General features: G+C 47.3%; 1 protein-coding gene across 1 annotated transcript in view; it reads left to right on the top strand.

The window, feature by feature from the left end:
• The window catches only part of CADPS (Ca++-dependent secretion activator), a 177,826-nt gene that overhangs the window by 3,150 nt on the left and 153,442 nt on the right, over positions 1 to 21,234 (top strand). The window contains exon 3 of the mRNA XM_009997038.1: positions 2,309 to 2,641. Within this exon, the coding sequence (XP_009995340.1) occupies positions 2,309 to 2,641 (333 nt within the window). The remainder of the gene's footprint in view (positions 1 to 2,308; positions 2,642 to 21,234) is intronic.

Here is a 21,234-nt window from a genome sequence, read left to right as displayed (position 1 = left end):
CTGCAGATCCGTGTGTGCAGGAGGGGCTCAGCACACTCCAAAAGACACTCCAAGAGAGCCTGTCTCTTTTCCTTTTACTTCTAATGAGTAAAGCCTCTCCTGTCAGCCAAGGCTTCATGCAGCAGCCCCTATGGCAGGTGCTATGGAAGTGCTTTTTGTTAGACCCATTTCCCCTCGGGCAGACAGAGCCAGGACCACGTGTGACCTGGGGATTCATCTGTGGATGTGGCAGGAGATGCCTGACCCAGCTCCCAGAGGACAGCTCCTCTCTGCCTGTGCCAGGCTGTGCATCTACACTAGGATTTTGCCCCAGGAATTCTTGCCTCCTGGCAGTCCTGCCAGGCAGTCTTACAGCTGGGCTGTTTGCTTGGTATTTTCTCAAGAGAGCAGCTGGCTCTGCAGGACAGAACCTCTGCTGTCTTTTCCATCTTCCTGTTTCATGGTCTTTTCCTGCTGCTTTGTGTCTGGCTGGTGCTGCCCAGTGCCTGCCTGGTCCCTGCCAGCTACAGCCCCCCTCTCCTCTGCACTGGGGGAGGAAAATCAGTGCTGAGGGAAGATGAGAAGTCAGGTCCCTCTGCTCTAGGTGCCATCAACCCTCTGACAGGCCTGAGGACCACGGGTAACAGCAGCTGCTGGCAGGTGTGGGAAGTCACTGGTGCTGTCACACAGGGTCAGGCCAAAGACACCTGGAATGAATGGTTTGAGAGGGGATGTGAGAACTGAGGAAACCACAGCAGAGACATGCACTGTGTCCTCCCAGTGTTCCCAGCAGCCAGTGTGCTGGGGACTGCCTCAGCTCTGTCGAGAGCTGGGATTTTGATAGCTCTCACCTATTACTTAAAATCACCTGCCCACAGCCAGGGTGTTATCACTCGTATTTAAGCTCTGCAAAGAAACAAAGTGTGTGCTGTTATCATTTCAGTGTGGACTGAAGAGGCAGCTGGTGGTGTCCTGTCTGCCTCATCTGCAGGGAGCACTCCCCAGCACAGTGATGTTGGAAGGAAACAGCCCAGCTCTTCCTCAGTGGTATTTCTGGGCTGGTCCTGGAGAAAAACCCAGTACCACTGCCAACAGATGCCTGTGCCATCAAGCATCTGGGAACATGGAGTGCTGTGTTGTTGAGTGGTATTTAAAAAATCTACCGTGTCCTTAAGTCATCTTCAAGCTCTTTAATTATTGAGAGCTGACAGATACACCCCTCTGCTAGCACAGCTTCTTCCCAGCCTGCTGCATTCATCCATTCCCAGCATCATTAATAAAACAGCAGTTCTTGCTGGGCATTGATTTTCTCCTGTGTTCAGGGCTTGGGAGAGGAGAGCCAACAAAGTATCCCCATGTTCCTCTCTCACCCTTCAGCTCTGTGTTGCTACCATGGCACCTCCTGGGGATCTGTTGTGTTGTGACCCTTCTGCTCCTCTTGCAGTGGTAGGAACATCTTCACCAAATGCCTTCTCCCTCCTGCTGTCAGTCAAGCCAAGCTGAACCATCCTGTGCTACTTTAGCAAAGCTGGAGCAGGAAAGGATTTGGCCTTCTCCACCTGTGGCCATGCCATGGGCTGTGTGCCTTTGAATGATGTGCCTTGCCTTGGTGTTCACCCCCAGTCTGCAAAAAGCAGGCCACTCATTCTTGTCCTTTCTTGGGATGTTTTAACTTCCAGTGCTGGCTACTCAGGTTGGAAAGATCGGGTTATGGGAGAGGTGGAGACACACATTAACTGAAGGTAACATTAAATTAATGAATACACTGCCATTCCTGTCATCTTGTGGCAGCAGGGCAGTCTGCACAGATCTCCTCTGGTGTAGCAGCTTAATGTAAGCCTGGTGCTTGTGCTGGTCAGAGGTTTCCCAGGGGCTTGGCTACCAGGATAAACCTGATGCAGTGCCGCTCAGTAGAGCGGGATGACTGGGCTCCCTCTGGCAGGGCAGAATTTGGCCAGGTGGATGGAGTTGTGCAATAACTTCCTTATTAAAACATTTGATAGAGCAAAATAGAATCTTGCCTTTCCCAGAGGGCATTTATGGATCTGGTGAGGTGTGACCGCAACCTCGTGTGAAGTCCTAATTGCATCAGAATGTTCCATTTGAGTGGACAAAAAGCAGAAGCTTCGCCTGATTTCATTACTCTTCCCAAGGTACAGCTGAAACTTCTGTCCATCTGGCAACATGTGGCTGCTGAGTGAGGAGCTGGGAAGAGAACTGGCACTCAGTGAGCATGTTTCCAAGTGCTGAAACCACATTTTATGGTACTTGGGGGGGGTGTTAATTTTTTTTTTAACTGACACCATTTGAAGTCGCCCCTTTTTTGCAGGTGTTCCTGAAAAGTGACCGCGTTGCGAGGATGGTGCAGAGTGGAGGGTGCTCAGCAAATGACTCCAGGGAGGTCTTCAAGAAGCACATTGAGAAGAGAGTGCGTAGCCTGCCAGAGATCGACGGGCTCAGCAAGGAGACAGTCCTGAGCTCTTGGATGGCAAAGTTTGATGCTATTTACCGGGGGGAAGAGGATCCCCGCAAGCAGCAGGCCAGGATGACAGCAAGTGCTGCCTCGGAGCTCATCCTCAGCAAGGAGCAGCTCTACGAGATGTTCCAGAACATTTTGGGGATCAAGAAATTTGAGCATCAGCTCCTGTACAATGCATGCCAGGTAAGGCCAAAGGTCCTCTTCCCACGCTGGGTGGGAATGGATGAGGGTTTCTTGGGGAAGGGGTTGCCAATGGGAAATACTGCTGCTGGAAACTGGAAGCTTTGGGTCTGACCAGGCTGCTTTTGAGAGGATTTCCACCAGCAACAGGGTTTATGGTTTGTGGCTGGACTTCTGCATTGTGCTGACTGTCCAGTTGGGCCTCCTCCTCTTGTTTGTGCTTGTTTTCTCCTGCTTGGTTTCTTAGGGTTTTCAGCAGATCTTTCAGGAGGTCTTTACATAAAATTGGCTTTCCTGAAATCCCACAGGATTGCTGCCTTGGGAAACTTTTGCTCCTCCAGCGGAGTCTGGATCAGCAGGTCTCTGTGCCTAAGTGGGCTGTTCTGCTGTGACTTGCTTGCCTTTCTGCTGTCACATCACCCATCTAAATGACAGAAAGACATCCTTGCAAGCTGCAATAACTTTGTTAGCACTTGAAGCTCAGATGCCTGCAGGGTAGTTGTCTGATGCAAACCCTTATTGAGATTGTGCCCATTCTCCTTAGTTAGAGGAAGCCTCTGTGACCCCCAGATGACTGTGGTGGAAGGAGAGAGCATCCCATACTCCCATGGACCCCCACAATGGTGGCTCTGCTTGCACTAGGAGTTCCCATAGATAAAACCTCTCCCATTCCTCATTTTTTTTACCCCAGTTCCCCAGAGGTGTGGAGCTGGGACTCTGCAGAGCTGCTTGCCTTTCCAGCAGCTCTCAGGGAGGGATGTCAGTGGCTGTCCTGGCTCTTCATGACCCAGATTACAGTCCTCTGCTCTCAGATATAAATATCACAGGCAGGATAAAGGATGTCAGAGTCAGGGGCAGGGTAAGGTAATGCTATGGAAAGTTTTTGGAGGAAAAGCAGACCTCAATCTCTTCCCTGTAATTCAGGGGTTCAACTTCTTGCTGAAATTACTACATCCGAGACCTATTCTGTCTGTCTTCTGTCTAGACATTTCCAATTCTTTTGAAGACACAGAAAATTATATTTGATCTGTTTTCCCTTCTGTAAAGAGCTTAGTTATCATGCATTTGTTCTTCTTCATCTCAGACCTTTATGGCAGAATGGGCAGAGGATGATGTCCCTGAGTAAGGCATCTTCGTGACAAAAAGGCAATAGCAAGGACTGCATCAGTCCTCATAAATTATGTTTACAAACCAGATTTTGTGCCTCCATCCCCTGATGGAAGACTTCTTTAAAATCAAAACAGTAGTATTTTCAGTGATGTGTTGAGAGCTGAGTCAGTTCTGCAGTTGTTTTTTTAACTTGAACCCACTCAAGCCCTGTGTCTCTCATCCTACCTCGACCTGTGCTCAGCTAAGGAACTGGCAGGGACACCTAGTGGAAGGTGTCCCTGCCCATTGCAGGGGAGTTGGAACTTGATGGTCTTTAAGGTCCCTTCCAACTAAAAAAAATTCTGTGATTCTGGGGTGGTTTTGTGTGAGCCTGTGTACGATCCTACCCTCTTGGTTTGTGGTTCCTAGGGATGCAGAAACCAGTATTTTAACGTGGTTGCCCTGCTTTGTGGGTGATCTCTGCCTATGAGAGCCCTTCTGGCTGACACCATCAGCCCTGTGGCTGCTCCCTGCAAGTTGCCCTGACCAACCTGTTTCCTGCACTAGCTTCTGGCTTTACTCTGGAAGTGAAGGATTTAATTCTGGGTCTTTTCTAATACTCAGTGGCAGCAAACCTATAATTTAAGCTTTTAGAGAAAGACATAATTTCTGTTGAAAGTGAGTATTAGCATGGGAGTTACTCTGGTTTTAATACCTGGCTAGTGAGGATTAGCTATGCAGAGGGGAAAGCCCTTTAACACAGCATGGTTCAGAACCTGCAATGTCAGCAGATGTTTGGTGTGTTTCTGGGGTGCAGTGTGAGTGGGTACAGTGCTGTGCTGCTGACAGGGTGGGGTGGGACCCTGCCCCATGGGGACTGGAGCTGGGAGCAGGTTGCATTTCCCATTAGGTGCTATGGGGAAGGGAGCACCCAGCACAACTGCAGTCTGTGCTGTAGGCACCCTCATTTGGGTGCTGCCTGTGGTCATGTCATGTGGGATATACCCGAGGGATCTCTGGAGCTCCCCAGGTACCAGCAGCTACTCTGCACTTCAGTCTTGTTCTGAAGAACCAAGGTTGCTGTTACCACTGCTCCTTCCCACTGGGTTCCAGCCATCACTTGCAGCCAGGCTCTTGTAATTAGGTTATAAGTAAAACTTGTCAACCAAAAAAATGGTTTTGTGTGTATGGGGAGTTCCCAGCATGGGTTGAAGGTACACACCACTTGGCTAGTGTGATCTCTGCAGCAGAGCTGCAGGGGAGGGTGGAAATGATATGCAATGAGCAGTGATTCAGTATCCTGCCCCTTTCACCCCATGAAAGCTCCCTCCTGATCTCTCATGATGAAGCATGGGCATTATTAGCCCTGAAGTAGGAGATTTTCCCTCCTAAACTCCACTAGTAAATTATTTCCTACTGTGACTCCAAAATTTCTAGGTGTTCATACAGGGAAGATTTCAAAGCCACAACAGGAGCTTGGGTTCCTAATTGCTTCAGGCTGGAGCCCTGGAGCACTACCCTGTCAAGCCCTGGGCACTACTCTTTGTGGCTTGGAAACTCTCCTGTGCTGTAACCCCCCCACAGACTGTGCCAAGCTGCTCTCCACCAGCAGCAGCTCCAGTGTGTGAAGACATCACTTAGAGAACCAGAGATACCTGCCAACATTACAGCACTAAAACCAGAGACATCTGGAGAGGGAAGAACCGTGTGCATGGCATTGCAGCAGCCTGGATGGGTGCTGGGTGGGAAGGGACTCGGGCAGCTGGAGGGGAAGAACATGTCCTGGCTGTGCATGGCCAGGCAGGGCTGGGACATGCTTCTGTAGGATTTCATTCCAGCTGCTTGCTCTTCCCCCCCCCACTTTGCATTTTCATAAATTTTCATTTCCCTCATCTGCTTCTCTCTGTTTGACATGTCATCTTTTGTAGACACCTCTGCTCTGCCAGCCTGTCCTGCAGCCAGCAGTGAGCTCTCCTCCTGCCTGGGTGTGCAGACACCTTTCAGCCTGCAGCCACGCTTGAGGCACAGAGCCCACATGTTGAACTTTGTAGCACTGGCCCCAGAATCCCTAAAAATGGGCCTTTTTTCCCATTTTTTGTGTTGTCTTGGTTCAGCTTGGATTGCATTCCAGCCCCAGCAGTGCTCATTGACCTTCATGAGAAGACAGTGTTGGTCTGACTCTTGTCTCGTCAGAGTTAATTGGAAACACAACTTGAATCTTTTTCTTAATAATTTGAAGCTTCTGTTGCCTGTTTCTTAAGAACAAAATATTTTATATACTCTGTTTGTGAATAAGCTTTAAGTAGAAGGAAAACACTGTCTGTTCCTGGATGTGCTGGAAAGTGTAATATTCCCAGAAACACCATGTGGGCTCAACTTCCACACGTGTGGGTGATTAATACATTTGCTTTCCTCCCTTGGGCAGGGTACAGGCAGCTCCTGCTGGAGCCCCCCACGGACCCTGGCTGGGAGCCAGCCCCAGGCTGCATGTGGAGACCAAGCAAACCTCCCAAGCAAAGCTGGGGGCAGTTACCAGCTTCCCAGTGGTGGTTTGGGGTCGTATAGGATTTTTTAATTTACGTTTGTCTGCTGTAGTTGGGAGGGATTGGAAAACGGAGCCTTTTCCCTGGCAGGCTGTCTGAATGGCACAGCTCTTCCTGGAGCAGCAGCACAGTGCTGCTAATGCAGTTTATCAGGCAGTCACTGGGGCTTAGAAAAGCAAAGCTGATGACTTCTCCTGCTGCTCCCATGGGCTGGGAGTGGAGGGGCTGGCTGGTTTGACATCCTCTCCCTTGCTTTGGTGTGCAGGGTGAAGCTGCCCCAGAGGTGTGCAAGGAGGCCAAGTGTGAGAAGAGTTAGCCTAGTTATTGTCTTCCTAAAGCATGAGCAGAAATGTGAGCTGAGACCCCAAACACTTCCTTGAACTTTTCCTGTGGTCTGGAAGAAGGTGCTTTTCTCTCCGTGGTCTTTTGTTACATCATACTCAGTAATTGCATAATGATTACATCACTGGGGCTGTGTTTTCATTCACTGCTGAAATAATATTCTGTTTGTGCAGGAGGATGATTTCTAAAGGGATTTTTTTTTTAATACAGTATCCCCAGGTGCTATGAGATAAGTGTATTCCTAATTTGATAGTGGTGATACAGCAGGATCTGAGATGGCAAAAGGGATTGAAGCGGCTGGAAAGGCTTTTATGAAACAAAGATGGGAAGTGGAGCTGCAGCAGAATGGTTGTGGAGATAACAGTTTTGTTAAGTACAACGTCTGACTAGAATGTTTTAAATAACACAGAGAGGCTCACATTTTTTGCATCACTCACACTGTGTGGTTTGGTGTTTCCACTCCACTGGAGTCAGCGTGGGAACTGAGGATCTCCGGCTCCAGCAGCAGGATCCTCTGCTGTGCGAGAGGGGGAGAAGGGGGTTTGTATCTGGGGTTTCTGGGCCAGAAGCCATTGGCAAGGCTTGGGTTTAGCTCTGCTGCTTTATAATTAACCCACAGCTGTGGAAGAGTCATGCAGGAGCTATTTTCTGTAAGTGCTGGGCAGCTCCAAACTTTGACCTTTGCTGCAGTCGGCGTTTCCTTGGGCACGAGCCCTGTATTTCCCTCTACCCTTCATGACAGCTGAATTGCAGCAGCATCTCTGAAAATTAGGCTGTGGTGTTCTCCCTCTCGTGCTCTTCCCCAGCTGCAGGGCAGTGATTTACTTTTCAAGCTCAAGCTGTGTTTGAAAGCCATTTTTAGCTACAGTGAGAAAAGAAGAAGCTGGCACAGTGCTGTTCAGTGAATCCCCAGCAGTAGCTGCTGTGCAGACCAAACCTGGGATGAGTTGCACATTTCCATCCTACCCCTTGAGAGGAAGCACTGGTCTCTGGGCTGTCCTTGCAGCACTCTCTGAATTCACAGGCTTCACCATCAGACTTTCTCTTTTTTCCTGGGCCTGAAGTGTCCCATACATGGTGGCTTTCTTGTTAAGCTATGCTAAGCATCCAGTTTCATCAATGTTAGATTTGAAAACAAATCACTAAATATATGTATGTCAAACTGGCTGACTAATGCATAGTAACACATGGTTGTGGTTTTTCAGCATCTATTCCTGTCCATCCAGATAAAAGGTAGAACATCAGAGAAGTGAACATGTGTGGGTGAGCCACAAAGACCAAGTCCCATGTCTCTGGTGACTATTTCACATAAAAGGATGAAAGCCTCTAACCAGGGCAGCTGCAATTGTTTTGTAAGTTTTGGGGGCCTGTGATTTTAGCTAGGAAACATTTCAACTCAAATCTTGCCTACCAGAGCTGGCTTAAAACTAGAATTCACTGTTTTGACATTTACTTTTGCAGCTGCCATAGGACACTGTGCCCAAAGGCTGACATTGCTCACAAAGCAGAAAGATCCCCTGAAGAAAAAGAAAAAAAAGTTTCAGAAGTCCTAGCAGAAGAGATATTTAGGATCTCTGTCCTGCATCAAATGTTTGATTTTTAGCTCAAGTCAGTATTAGAGATGATGTGCTGAGGTGGTGTCTTGCCTTCTGCCCACCTCTCATCTCTGCAGTTCAGGTGTTTGTCCTGAACTTTGTTACTTGACTCTCTGTGTTGCATTGAGCCCATTGCAAGAGGAACTTGGATGATGCAGCAGAACCAAGTAAGGACAGAAACTCCCATGGAGCACTGTAACTGCTGAGTCTGACAGATGAAGGTTAAGGTGATCTCAGGATTAATGTTTGGTTTGTGTGTATCCTTCCCAAACTAATGATTTCTTTTAGTTGGTTGTGATGACAAATTCCCAGCCGTGCCTTGCAATGAGAATTGAGCCCAGGGTCGTTGCACGCAGCGTGGAGTTACCTGTCTGTGCACATCTGTGTTCCCCCAGTTGAGAGATCCAGGGGTTTAGTGTCAGATCACTCCCTACTGCTGAGCTTCAAGACTAAGCTAGAATAAAAGGGAATTGCTTTATGTTCTAGCTTAGTCTTGAAGCTCAGCAGCTATGAAATAGCCATCTGCAGTTCTGGGTGTTTAAGCACTAAGGCTGGCTATAGTGACCCCCCCAGAAGAGCAGGAGCTTTGCTCATCCCCAGAGCCCCTGCAGGCAGATCTTCATGGAGTGCTGGTGGGGAGCTGGGGCTGCAAGCAAGGACCAATGAGCCTCTGTGGGCTCTTCTCTCCAGGGCTGGACACCTGGATGCTGCAGATGACTGGCAGCTTCAGCCAGCACCACTGTCCCCCTTGAGAGCCCCCACAGCATCAGCCAGACCCCTTGGCTTTTTTTCCCCCCCCCGCTTTCACTCCTTCCAAACACCTTTAGGTTGCTCTGCCTTTTTCCACACTGAAGGTTATCCCCTCCCTTTAAAACAAAGCCACTGTCCATAAAAATGGGTCAAGGTGGGTTTGAGATGATCAAAAGCCTCAAAATCCATAAAGCATCATACTCTGTTTCCAGTAATTCAGTATTTATTTCCATGGAAACAGAAATGGCAGCCTGGAGCCTTCTGCAGGGTTGTAATTACTCCTGGAGCAGCCGCAGCGTGGCTGTCAGGGCTTGAGCAGCTCCCAGAGACAGCAGTGATTTAGCTCCTGCTGGGAAGCAGGAAAAGGTAAAAGCGTGGGGAAGTGAATGAAATTTTCCCCTTCATAATAATCACACAATGTAGATACACGTGGTCCTCTGTAGGGGAGGAGGGGTTGTCCTGTATCAGCTCAGGGTCCTTATTTTGAAGAATGACGTTGGCAGAAGAGGGAGGAGAGGCCAAAAGGGATGGGGTGAGTGTGATGTCTGGCTTAGCTGCCAGGCACCCAGTGGGAGGAGTTTACTGGTGGAAGTCACCCAGGAGGTGCAGAGAAGCCCCTTGCAGTGACAGGTGATGCATTGTTTAGTATCTTTATAATTCAGAGCAGGAGAGGTGACTCAGATGGGAACGCTGTCTGCTGGTGCCCTCTGCTCCAGCACCCAACATCCCGTGTCCTCCAGCATCCAAGGGAGAGCTGCAGGGAAAGGGGGACATGGTGGTGAGTGGGGTGGCCCTGACAGCCTGGTAGGGTGCCAGGGGCTGCTGCTTTTTGGGGAGGAAAACACAGCCATCCCTCTCTGCCAGGCTGGGACCTGCTCCCCAGGGCTGTCAGCACCACATGTCTGACTCGTGCAGGCACGTATGGACCTGTGTGTACATCCATTAGCTGCAGGAGCAGCTTATGTTCTGTGCTGTTATGGACTTTCAGAGCAATGTTGGCCCCTGTAATTAAATTTAAAGCAAATTAGCTCTTCTATTAAACAAAATAAATCTGATGTAGCCTAATGCTGTATTCTTGAGCTATGGCTGATCAATCGCTCCTGCAAAGAGCAAGCAAATGCTGCTGAGCAGATGGTCTTGGCTGAAGCATGGTCAATTAAACTAATTAAAGATGCTTTCATTTAATCAGAGGGTGTTTTAACCCTGTTAGATGCCAGTTGGGGATGTATGTTTTCGTGCACTAGGAACTTGGAGTTCTGGCCCTACTATGGACATCTTCTGGTTTTACAGTCCCTTTACAGAAGCCAGGCTAGAGTGTGCATCCCAGGAGTAGATGTTTAGCAGAGAAATGATCATGTCAGGCCACAATAGTAAGGACTTGCAGAGAAAAAGTCAGTTGTTTTCTTCTAACGCTAACCAGAGATGTTTATTAGTCTGAAGACGTTTTCTGCACTGAATTCTTCCCAGACCATCTCCTGCCAACCTTCCCTCCAGGTCTGAGGGCACGGATGCCTCTCCACAGCCTAACCAAATGTCACTTGTTCCACCAAAAGAAGCAGTGGCTTTTTATGGTGTAATATTTAGGGAGAGAAAATGGTGTCAGCATCCAGACAGGTTCTGCAGTGGAGGCCCAGCCTCATTTCTGCTCTCTGCTGCCATGCCAAATGTTTTGGCTGGTGGGAGCCTCTTTGCCATGGGTTCTAGAGGTGGATTTAATTCAAGATTTGCTGCTCTCCTGCCCTTCCTGTAAGGGCAAGGCAAGTGCCACCAGGACAACTCGTTAGGCTAATGGAAAAGCATGCAAAATTATCACAAGAAGCAGCAGCAGAGAAAAGTAACTCATCCAGCCCTTCAGTGGTCCCTTGCTGGGACCAGCAGTCCTCTGCATCTCCAGCAGCTTGTACAAATTAAATTCAAACAAGTTGTGCTTTATCCAAAGGCCACGTGGGCAACTTCACGCATCAAACCAGCTCTCTCCTGCTCCAGCAGTATTGATCCCTGCAGGTACATTAGGGCAAAAGTCGGGGTGATTTTCAAGATGTTCATCCTCTGTGAAATGGCTTCTATTTGTCTATTTGGCGAGGAGGTTTTGTGGTGCAATATCAGCTGAATGCTCTTTGTGGTCTGTGTGGACTGATTAATTTCTGCAGTTCAAGGTTTAAATTACCATCAAGATATCTCTTCAGTTTTATTTTCATTTCAATTGGCTCATGAATACTTTTCATCATCTGCATTCATGCTGCAAAGGAATGCATAAAAAAAAAATAACCATGGTTACCTTATAAAATATCAATTACTTGACATTTTCAATGTACCTTAACCCCTCTATTTAGGGACTGCTAATTCTCTTATTTCACTGAAAATCTAATTGTTGGCATGACTTTCCTGCTGCTTAGTCAGATGTTTTTTTTATTATTTTCATTGGATCAGGAGTCTCATTTCAAATGGATGTTTCTTTAATGCAGTTTTGTTTCTCTGCCACCACCTTGCGTTTTGGAAAGAAGGTGAGCAGTGAATTCCTGGGGAAGAGTAACACTTTGGCCCTGAGGTTATTGACTGGGAAATTTGTCCTGGTGTCTGCTGCTTCTGCAAGTGCCTGGCTGCTTCCTCCTCTGAGCTTTATTGTAGGAATAGATCAGAGCAGAGGGGAGGGTCAGGAAGATGGACTGTTCCAGGCACAGCTGTGCAGAAGGAGATGCTGAAGCAGTGGGGAAGGTTTTTCAAGAGCTACAAAAATAGGGAAAGTTCTTGAGCATCATTAAATGTGACAACATTTAGGAGAAATAGCTTGAAACTGTTTTAAGTGGAGAGGCACAAAATAGAAAACCCGGAGTTGTTCCCTTTGTATTGGCAGAGAGGAGACTACTGATGGAAATGGGGGAGCAACTGGAAAAGAAGTTGCTGGGTTCAGGGAAACCACTTTGCACTGAAAAACCCAGTGATCTTGTGGGGCACATTGCATCTGCATGGGGATGGCCCAGCCTCAATATGCCTGGTGAGTCTACCCAAGGAGAAGCCAATACAAACGTCCATCATAGAGGTGGGGTGTTAGCCAAAGGTGATACATAAAATTAAATGTTTGTTGCTTATCTCCCCCAAAAAACAAGGTAAAATATAACAGAGTTGGGTTGGAGGGCCCATTGTGAGTTGACCTTCCATGTGGTCTTGTTCTCAGAGATGGGATTCAGGTCTCAAAATGCCATGTTTATTTCAAGCAACCTCTTGCTGCCTCAACTCTGAATTCAGTGCAAGCCACAGTACTTAAAAAACAGTTCCTCAGCATGTCCTGTGTTTTATTAGGAAGGGAAAACGTCACTCCTCTTTGTCTGTCCCTCAGCCAAAGATGGGAACCAGAAGATGTGTCAAAGAACTGACCCCACTGGCTGCCTTTGGAGAAAGTAATCTTGTTTTTTCTTAGAGCAGCATTTGTTCCCTGCAGTACATGTTCCTGTCAATCAGCCCCAGAGGCCCTGGGAGACAGAAGGGGTGTTATCCAGACCTCTCTCTCTCTCCCTTTAAGCAAGGAACTGCTAACTGCAAAAGAACCCATATGTGTTGCTTATCTTAAGGAAAGCTGGAATACTTAATAAGACATAACTGGTGCATGACCCTGCACTATGCTAATGCCTCTCTTTCTCTTCCTTTTAACTGGAAATACAATGCAGCCTCTAGAATTTAACTTTGCATGTAGGTTTTTGAATCTAATTTGAATTCCACATGAAAACCTCAATGCTCTGCAGCGCTTCAACCCTCAATCATGTTTTGTCACTGAAATCCTGTGGCTTTCCTGGGGAGCTGTCAATGCCTATAGGAGAGATTCCATAGTAGGGGTTACACATGGTCATGCTGGAGGCTGGTGCCAGAGCTCCAGGGTCTTCATTTCAACCAGGAATGTCTTGTCAGAGAACCAGGACTGGTTTTCACCGAGCTGTGCTAGTCTAATGTTGCACACTACTCTTTCAGTTTTAGTTTTATCATTCATTTTTATCACAGGGATGAGTCTTGTGACATACATCATCCACTAAGTGAATATTTTGAAAGTTCTATATTAATATTTTACTGAGTTTTCTCTAATCTTATTTCTGAAAGTTGTGGTTTCTTCAAGGCTGCTTCTACCTTTTTCCAATCCATGTTATGTTCAGAATTCCAGAAAAGAGAATTATTTTTAAAATAGATGTGTTCTTCACCAGTCCTTTTCTCCATGCCCTGCACTTCATTCTTGAGGCTACCAGAGTTTCCATGTTGCTTGACAAATGCTTTATGCCACAGCTTGGGATGTGATAGACAGTGTCATTTTAATTCAGAAGAAACTTTGGAAGTCAGATGGATCAGGCCATGGAAAGTACTGTATGAATATAAAATACAGGTGGGTTAATCTTCTAGTTAGCACCTAAAATATACCAAAATAAAAAGAGAATAGGTATACTTCTTAAGAGAAAAGAGGTGCCAACATTTTTCATCAAAAGGATATCAAAGTAGGCACGTATTTGTTCCCACTGAGCTGAATGTAAATTAGGAAATGATCAACAAACTAGATTTCATGCATTTCAAAGGCTCAATCTCAATATCCCAAACTACAGGGAATGCAACTTATGTAAGCTGTTCTTTCTATTTCAGTGTTGAGTTTTCATCTTCAACATACTGTGGCTTTTCTGGAACATCTGATTCTACTCATGTTTGGTGGCGAATTAGAGTGCAAGTTCAATAGGGAATTGGATGCAAGACAACTTCAAATACAACCTCTCATGTATTTAAAAGGCAGCTATAATAGCTTAAAGTCATATAAAAACCATGCTGGCCTCCATTGTAGAGGCTTTGCTGTATAATGCAGGGCAGTCCTGATGTTTCCTAGCAGGAGTGATCTGTGGATGGGGTTTTCAAGTGTGGTAGCCTTTGGTCCCATTCTTTTCTCTCTGCAATAGAGGGCACTAAGAAGACAGGGAGGTGAGGACCCAAGATTCTTTGTCTTTCAGTGTAAAGCCCTTGCAGAAACATCATTGCAAGGAAAGAGGGAAAATTGTTGCATCCCCCATTTAACACAAAGTGTGATGGTGTAACAGCCTGTGCTTGGCTGGTGGAGCTGAGCCGGGTGCTCATGTGGTCCTGCTGGAGCCTGAAGCCTTCCTTAGAGCGTGCAGAGGAGGGGGCAGCTGAAATTACAGGCATTTCCCAGAACAAAGGAGAACCAAGTGCAGATGCATAATTTTGCTGTCCTCCTCCGAGCCTGCTGCCAGGGGAGTGAGGTTTGCAGTGAGCACAGGTGCTGGGGAGGCAGGGAGCAGAGTGGCAGTGACCTGCAGAGAAACACTGACAGACTTTGCCCAACGCCCCGCTGGGTTTTGGTTAAATGTACCTCCTTGTTCTGGTGGGTGCTGGGGTGTTCCCTGTGCTCATTTCTGCAGCTGGACTGCCTACCACCTGTGTTTACAGCTATGCTGGGAACAGTGTTGCACATCTCCAGTCGTGGTTAGCATGTGGGAAGGGAAACTGGGCAAGTTCTATGCTTGAGGGTCTTTTGCTCCAGGTATCAACATAAAAGATAAAACGTAGGGTACAGGAAACAAAATACCAGGTCACCAACAAAGCTAGGAAATCTTGGCAGGTAACAGATTGCAGAAGGATGCTGGAGGGAGGCATCAAGAGTTCTGCTTTACTCCCTGGTGTTCCTTAGCAGAAGGAGCATTAGTGAAGAGTTTCCCAGGTTGAAGACCATGAGCTGCTGACTTTTGTGGAGGGTTTTGCTCAACACAATTAGCTGCTTTTCTGACATAGCTAAGTCCAGAGACAACAACGAGAAAGCATTCTGGGTGGTTTAAATTATAAAATTCTAATAGAGTAATTAAATGGTCTCTTATTTGTGCTCAACACCAGCCATTTATCCTGCTGAGGTTTCTGCCAGTTTGCTGGCGAGCTCGTGTTGTGCAACATTGGTGAAATGAGCTGCAGGCATGTGTTGGGCTGCCATTACCAGAAGCCTTGTGTGCAGAGCCAGGACCAGGAGAGGTAAAATAGCTCCAAAACAGAGAGATGGTTTCATGGAGAAACTTGCTGTCATTGACATGATAATTTTATTAAATCAGGTGAGGCCTGTTAGGTTTTATGAGAATGTCGTTTGCCAAATGCAGCATTTTATTTTACGTTTTAAAGTCTCATTATAAACCCAGTGCTCTTTATTCCTGATGGTGGGTGTAGTATAAGCAACAGTTCCTCATCACCATACCTGCTGTCTTCTTGTGGCTTGGAGTCCCATTGCCTACCTTCCCTCCCTGTGCATATCCACATTCTCAAAAATGTGAAATATAAAGGAGCCATTTTTAATCACCTTCTCAGTTCTTCATTCACCTTTCTGCTTGTGGATTTTCTCTTCATTTGGCCTTTTTCTCTGTAACAGGGGATTTTGGCTGGATGGCTCAGATGGTTGAGTAGCAACTGAGGGTAAATTAGTTGAAGGAGCTGTGGCTGCCACTGTCAAATTGATTCCAAAATAACTTGGTGGAGGAGAGTGACTGTCCTGTCAGATGAGAGCAGCTTGGTTTGTATCTGCATGGGGGGAAGTGAGAGAGAATAATACAGGTTAGATTAGTAGAAGAGCAATGTACTCTAAATATGGACTATCAAAGATCCATCGTGAAGATGGAGGTGACCACTGGTGAGTATGCAGCAGCAGTGTTTGGGAAAGGGTCTGTTTCAAGCTCCATGTTTCCCATTAACACCTGCAGTATTTGTGGTGAGTAGTGTGTGGTTTCTTCAAGGTTGGTACCACAGCTTTCCTCTGGGAAGTCCCTGCTGGCAATGTGGCAAAGCAAGAGGAGAAAACTGCCTGCCTGATGGTTTGGCTAATTGATGTGCTGCTGTTCTCACCAAGCACAAGCTGGTTGGTGGCAGGAGGGTTATTCTGCTCCTTTCCTGTGGACCTTTTCCTTTCCATGACCTTTGCCAGCCATGTAACTCCTTTGTCCAGGCAATTGTTCAGGGTCATTGCTTGGTCAATCTGTTCTGCCTTCATGTGTTGTGATTGCGAAACAGCTGAGGGTGTCTGGCAGCCAGTGGAAGGTTTATTTCTGTGGATGGAAATAGCCAAAGATACATTCAAGAAGATAATTGGGATCATTAAACTTTCCTATCGTAATGCCAGTTGCAGTTTTAGCCATGGTATGGCTAAAAACATAAGCAGCATCAATGACGAACAACAACAAAAAATCTATTTCTATCCCAAATATACCAGCAGAAACACGGGCCTTGTAATGTCAGAGTGTGGGCCCAGTCTAAGCATTGTCATTCGTCATCTTGGAAGGGCCTGGTCTGCTGTGAAATAGGGATAATTTTCTGGATTACAATAAAATGCATTTTGTTTCAGCCATATTAGTTGTTATCACTGTTACAAGAAGCACCATGTGAACCGTGCAGGTCAGTAACTCACCCTGAGAGCTGGTATCTCAGCGGCTCAGGTTCTGTCTTGTCTGCAATCCAAGTAGCAACAGATGCAGGAGATGATTTAGGGAAGGGCAGCACAGGCTGCAAAGGCGGGAGAGCAAGCACATCTGTCTCCCTAAGGGTTCATGCCATGCCAGAGTCCCACAGCAGAAAGGAATCTCTCTCCACTGTTATGTGAAATTGCTGGATGCCAGACATGGATCAGCAGTAAATCGCTCCTGTTCAGGGAGGGAGAGTCCATCAGAAGCGTTAATAACAAAACAGCTTCTGTCCAGAGGCTGCTGAGGAGAGGTGTGTTGGGCTGCTGGTGAGCACAGGGAAAGAAAAATGGGTCAAATAAGGTCCTGCTGGGAAGAGTCAATGCCCATTGGTAGCATTAAATCAGATATAACTGGAGATCACAGGGACAAGCTCTGTTGGAAGTGACTGGGCCCATTCCCAGTGTGATCCCTGCAGAAGGGAAGGGCAGCGCTGGGGCTGCAGCTGGCAGCAGGTAACAGCAAGGGCTGGGCTGGGAAAGATGCACCAAGCAAAACCAAGTCCGGCATGAAATGGGAACACTGCCTTTCAGAACTGATGTGGGCTGCCTGCTGTAGAGCTGCCTTCAGGCTGTAATGATTCCTGCCTAAGGATGGAGCAGAAACCATCCCTCTGATCCGGCAGCAGCAATCAGAGTGGGGAGCTTTTCAGGCTGCCCTGGGGTGTCTTGCTGTGAAACGCTCCCGGCTGCCCCTCCTGGGGAGGGTGTGTGGAGGCTTTTTTGCTGCAGGGGCTTATCTACTCTGTGTTCCAATGTCTGAAACAACTGTGCTGCCCCTGCTTTTCTCAGGATGCACACCTGTAAGCTCCAGGATAGCTTCTAGCAAACTTTAGAGAAAAGTCAGCTCCTTTCTTTGTCCTTCCCCCTCTCCCTGTTTTTTGTTCTCCTTTTTTTTCTGCTTCAAAAGAGACTCTGGAGAGGACTTACAGGGAAAGTAAGTGAGAAGGAAGTACAAGCTGTCATAAATAACATTAAAGCAAGAAGCAGACTTGCAGTAAGGTAACAAGATGCCAGGGAAGGTGGTGACAACTGAGTTGTGAAGGGTTTTCAAAGTGCTTGTGTATCACTGATGCCTTGGAGACATCATCTGAAGCATCTCAGGACATTCCTGTAACCAAGAAGTACAGGATACAGTCACCACTTCCAGCCAGGGTGCCAAGCCTTTGGCATGTGTGAAGATTTGGCTCTTGCAGGAAGGCATGAAAGAAGAGCCAGCCAGGCTTTAAACTCTGTGTGCATGGGGCCACGAGGAAAGCAGGGCCAAAGATGAAATGAAGGCTGAAGGACTGAACAAGGCAGGAAGAGCATGTGTCTTCAAAGACAGAGTGAAGGGGAGAGTGCTGAAGAAGGGATGGGGATGAGGAGGATGTTTTGGGACCTGGTGAGTGTAAATTAAGGACCAACCACCCTTGTGGGATGCTGAACAGACTGTCGAGGATTTCACTTTCAGAGGATTTGACTCTGAAAATACTGTGAGGACAATTGTGCATGAATTGAGCTCAGGAGCAATGCTGCAGCTACAGGGGCTGCTCAGGTCTTGGCTAGATAAGCAGAGGAACCTTTGGAAATATTGGGGGATACCAGTAGCCTTCTATAGTGCAGCAGAAAAACCTCAACTATATCCAGATCTGGGATCTGTGCTATAAAAATGTGTTGGAAAGGTCTAGGGTGTCACATGGAAGGATAAGGAAGGACTAACAGTTTGGCTCACCTGGGAAAAGGGTCCCAAGTAATTTATCTGTTTGCAGATGTAGTGATTTTAACTGTGCATGTCATGGGCAATAGAACTGTGGGATCAAAGCAGGTGCTGTTGGCTTTGCTTCTGATGGTCAGGGCTGGAAGGACTGGGCAAAGGTGGCAGCCTTTCCCCTGAAGGACACACTGGATGTTTTGCTGTTGGATAAGCTTGAGTTTGAATGGAGGGCATGGCCTTAACACAGCAACTGGAGGCTGAATTTTACAAGAGATTGCACAGGAAGGGGGTAGGAGCACATTTTGGGCTGCAAGCCCATCAGCCTCACATGGCTGGGCAGGTTATGGATCAGTGTGATCACTGGATATATAATCAAATTAATTCAGTTATTTAACTGAACTTTGTCTAGGATGGTTATTTTATGGTGGTCTGCAGCAAAGTTGTGGTGGGCTCTGAAGAGAAGCCCTGCAGCCAGGCAGACTGGAGCTGTTCCTGGGTCACCTCCAGCCAGAAGCCTTTGCTCTGGAATTACCCAGGATGCGTGGAGGGCTCGGTGCTGTGTGGCAGTGCAGGTGAGGTGGTGGCAGATGAGGGGACACTGCTTTAGCAGCTGAAGTTGGTGACAAATTCCCATCTGCTTGAAAGCAGAATCTATAAGGTTTTGTGCTGTGAGAGAAATTATTTGTTATACATTTCTAAACATGAAATCCAGTCCAAATGGCAAATACTTTTTGTGTGTGTCAGGGTGCAGTAAAGAAAGGGGCCAGCAGCATAAACCTGCATAACTCTGCGTGCTGCTCCTGGGGGGAATGGGAGGTGTTTGGCTTCACTTCAGGGCCAGCCTTGCAAAGCAGCTCTCACAGGAGCTGTCCCCTGTGCTGAGTTTTGGAAGGTGCCTGCGAATAAGGTGGTTCACAAGGAGCAGGATTGTGCCAGGTTGCTGTTTGTCCTGCTGATTGTGGCAGTGAGCACAGACAGGGAAGGTGCTCACACAGCCAGGACTACATTGGGCATCACCTCTGCTGCCTCTGCACCAACAGTTGTTCTTGCCTCCTGGGCAGACAGGCTTAGCTGGAGAGGAAAAATAAGTAAATTTAAATGGGCTCTGCACATTTCCCCCCCTCATGCTTAGTTACTTGTCCACTCTTCAGCTCTCTCCTGCTCACAAGAGGCAGCATCTTACAGGACTGGCTGTTTTCTCTTCTGCTCCATTCATTCTACCTGCAATGGAAAGTGCACATCTGGCACAGCTGTGAGGTGTTTGGCCGGGTGTAAAAATGGCTCTGGAGAAGACAGGAGAGGATTGCTAGTTTTTCCTAGGTGGAATACAGAAGAGGCAATCTCCCATCTCTGTTTCCAGCAAACACATCCCGTGGAGCTGGTCTGCACGGGGCTTGTAACGTAGGCTGATTTGGGATGAACCAAGCATTTTTTTGTCTTTTCAAGGAACTGGTTAAGTTGTTTCAGTAAAATTTTACTCTCCACTCTAAACCCCACACCAGAATGTGAGAGTGGATTCGAGGTGGATCTAAGCTTTTTAGAAGCAGAGCAGCTTAGGCTTTTTAGATTGCTGAAAGTGTAGTAAGGAAAACTGGCTGAAAATGAGTTGTTTTTTTTCTGAGGGGGTGGGATCTGTTGTGGATTTTGCTCAGCCTGTAAGCCAAATGATTTTAGCTACTGCCTCAGTTGATTCCCTTGCAGCTGTGAAGCAGCACAAGCAGGTATCTGAGCATTTCTGAGCTGTGCCAGTTCCCAGCAAGAGCTCTCTTGCTCTCCTCCACCTTCCTCAACAGCTCAGTGTTTGGGCCATCAGTCCCTTTAGAAGCTGCTTTTTGCTGTTGTTTTTCCCTGTAACTCCAGGTGGAGGGAGGGATGGCCTCAGAGGGAGCTGCTTTTCTGCCTGGGTATGCAGCCAGGGAGCAATCTGATCCCAGGAGCCAGTTGCACACGCACTTTGTTTATTCCAATGCCCTGAGCACTGGTTTCCTCCCCTTGATTTCTGTAGATCTTCTTTAACAAACAACTTAATAATAATTAAAACATAGGGGAAGAGTTTCAGCTGTAGGTTCTGTATATGTATGTTCTTGTGGTTCTATAGCTAGCAGCATCTAGATGCACCTTTGCTGGAAGTTACTGGATGGCTCTAGCAGCAGAATTTTGACCTGGTTACAGAGCAGAATGCAAAAACATTAAGCTGAGTCCCGTGAGAATGTTTCAGGCAATGCTTTTCTCTTTAATCTCTTCATTGGTATTTTTTCTTAATTTCTAAGAAGATCCACAGCTGCTGTCTGAGATGGGCAGGTACCAACACCGGACCTGCAGTCATGGTTGCACACAGCTGGATTCCAGCTGCAAATTCTGCCTTCTCTTGCATGTCCTTTCTGCCTGTGAAGCTTGTTGCCCTTGGTGGAAGCATAAAGGGAAGGTCAAGGGTAGAATACAGATGAAATGGAATCAGAGAGCAGGTTATCACCTTATTTTTGCAATGCACTGCCATTCAGAAGCACCAAGGGACCTCAACAATAGCAGAGAATGTAATGCTGTGCTCTCAGAGTGTCCAATATATTTCCCTAACTCTGTTAGCAAAAGCCTTCTGCCCTGGTAACAATTTCAAAGGAAAGAGGTCAGGCCTTGCTGAAAGTAGTTCGAAATAAACCCCATTTCCTCAGAAAGCAGGATATGAGAGTGCTCCTTGCAGAGGAGCTGTCCGAAAGAGTTACCTTTCAGCTACAGTGAGGCCTGATGAGCCACCCAGCCCATGTTGCATGATTAAATTGATCATCTTTTGTTCATTAAATTGCTGTGGAGAGCTGTACTGTCTCCCTTGACAGCCCAACCCTGACCTTGCCTGCCCTCCCAGGGTGGGCAGCCCCTCGGGGTTCAGAGGGGATGGGTGCTTCTCCCTCTTCTCCAGCTGTGCTGCATCCTGGCATGTGCCAAAGCTTGAGGTAGTCCAGCCTGGGTTGGGATGAACGTGGTGAGCAACTAGCAAGCTTTTTGGCTTTAAATGAAAACAGTAAGCAGTAAGACAGTGTGCAAAACAACTCTTCATCCTGTGGGGATGGAAAAGCTTTGCCTGGAGGCTCCATCCATACTGAGCTCTAGGGAAA

This window comes from Chaetura pelagica, unplaced genomic scaffold (genome assembly GCF_000747805.2).
Source record: "Chaetura pelagica isolate M959 unplaced genomic scaffold, ChaPel_1.0 scaffold364, whole genome shotgun sequence".
NCBI lineage: Eukaryota > Metazoa > Chordata > Aves > Apodiformes > Apodidae > Chaetura > Chaetura pelagica.
This window is presented reverse-complemented; position numbering and strand designations above follow the sequence as displayed.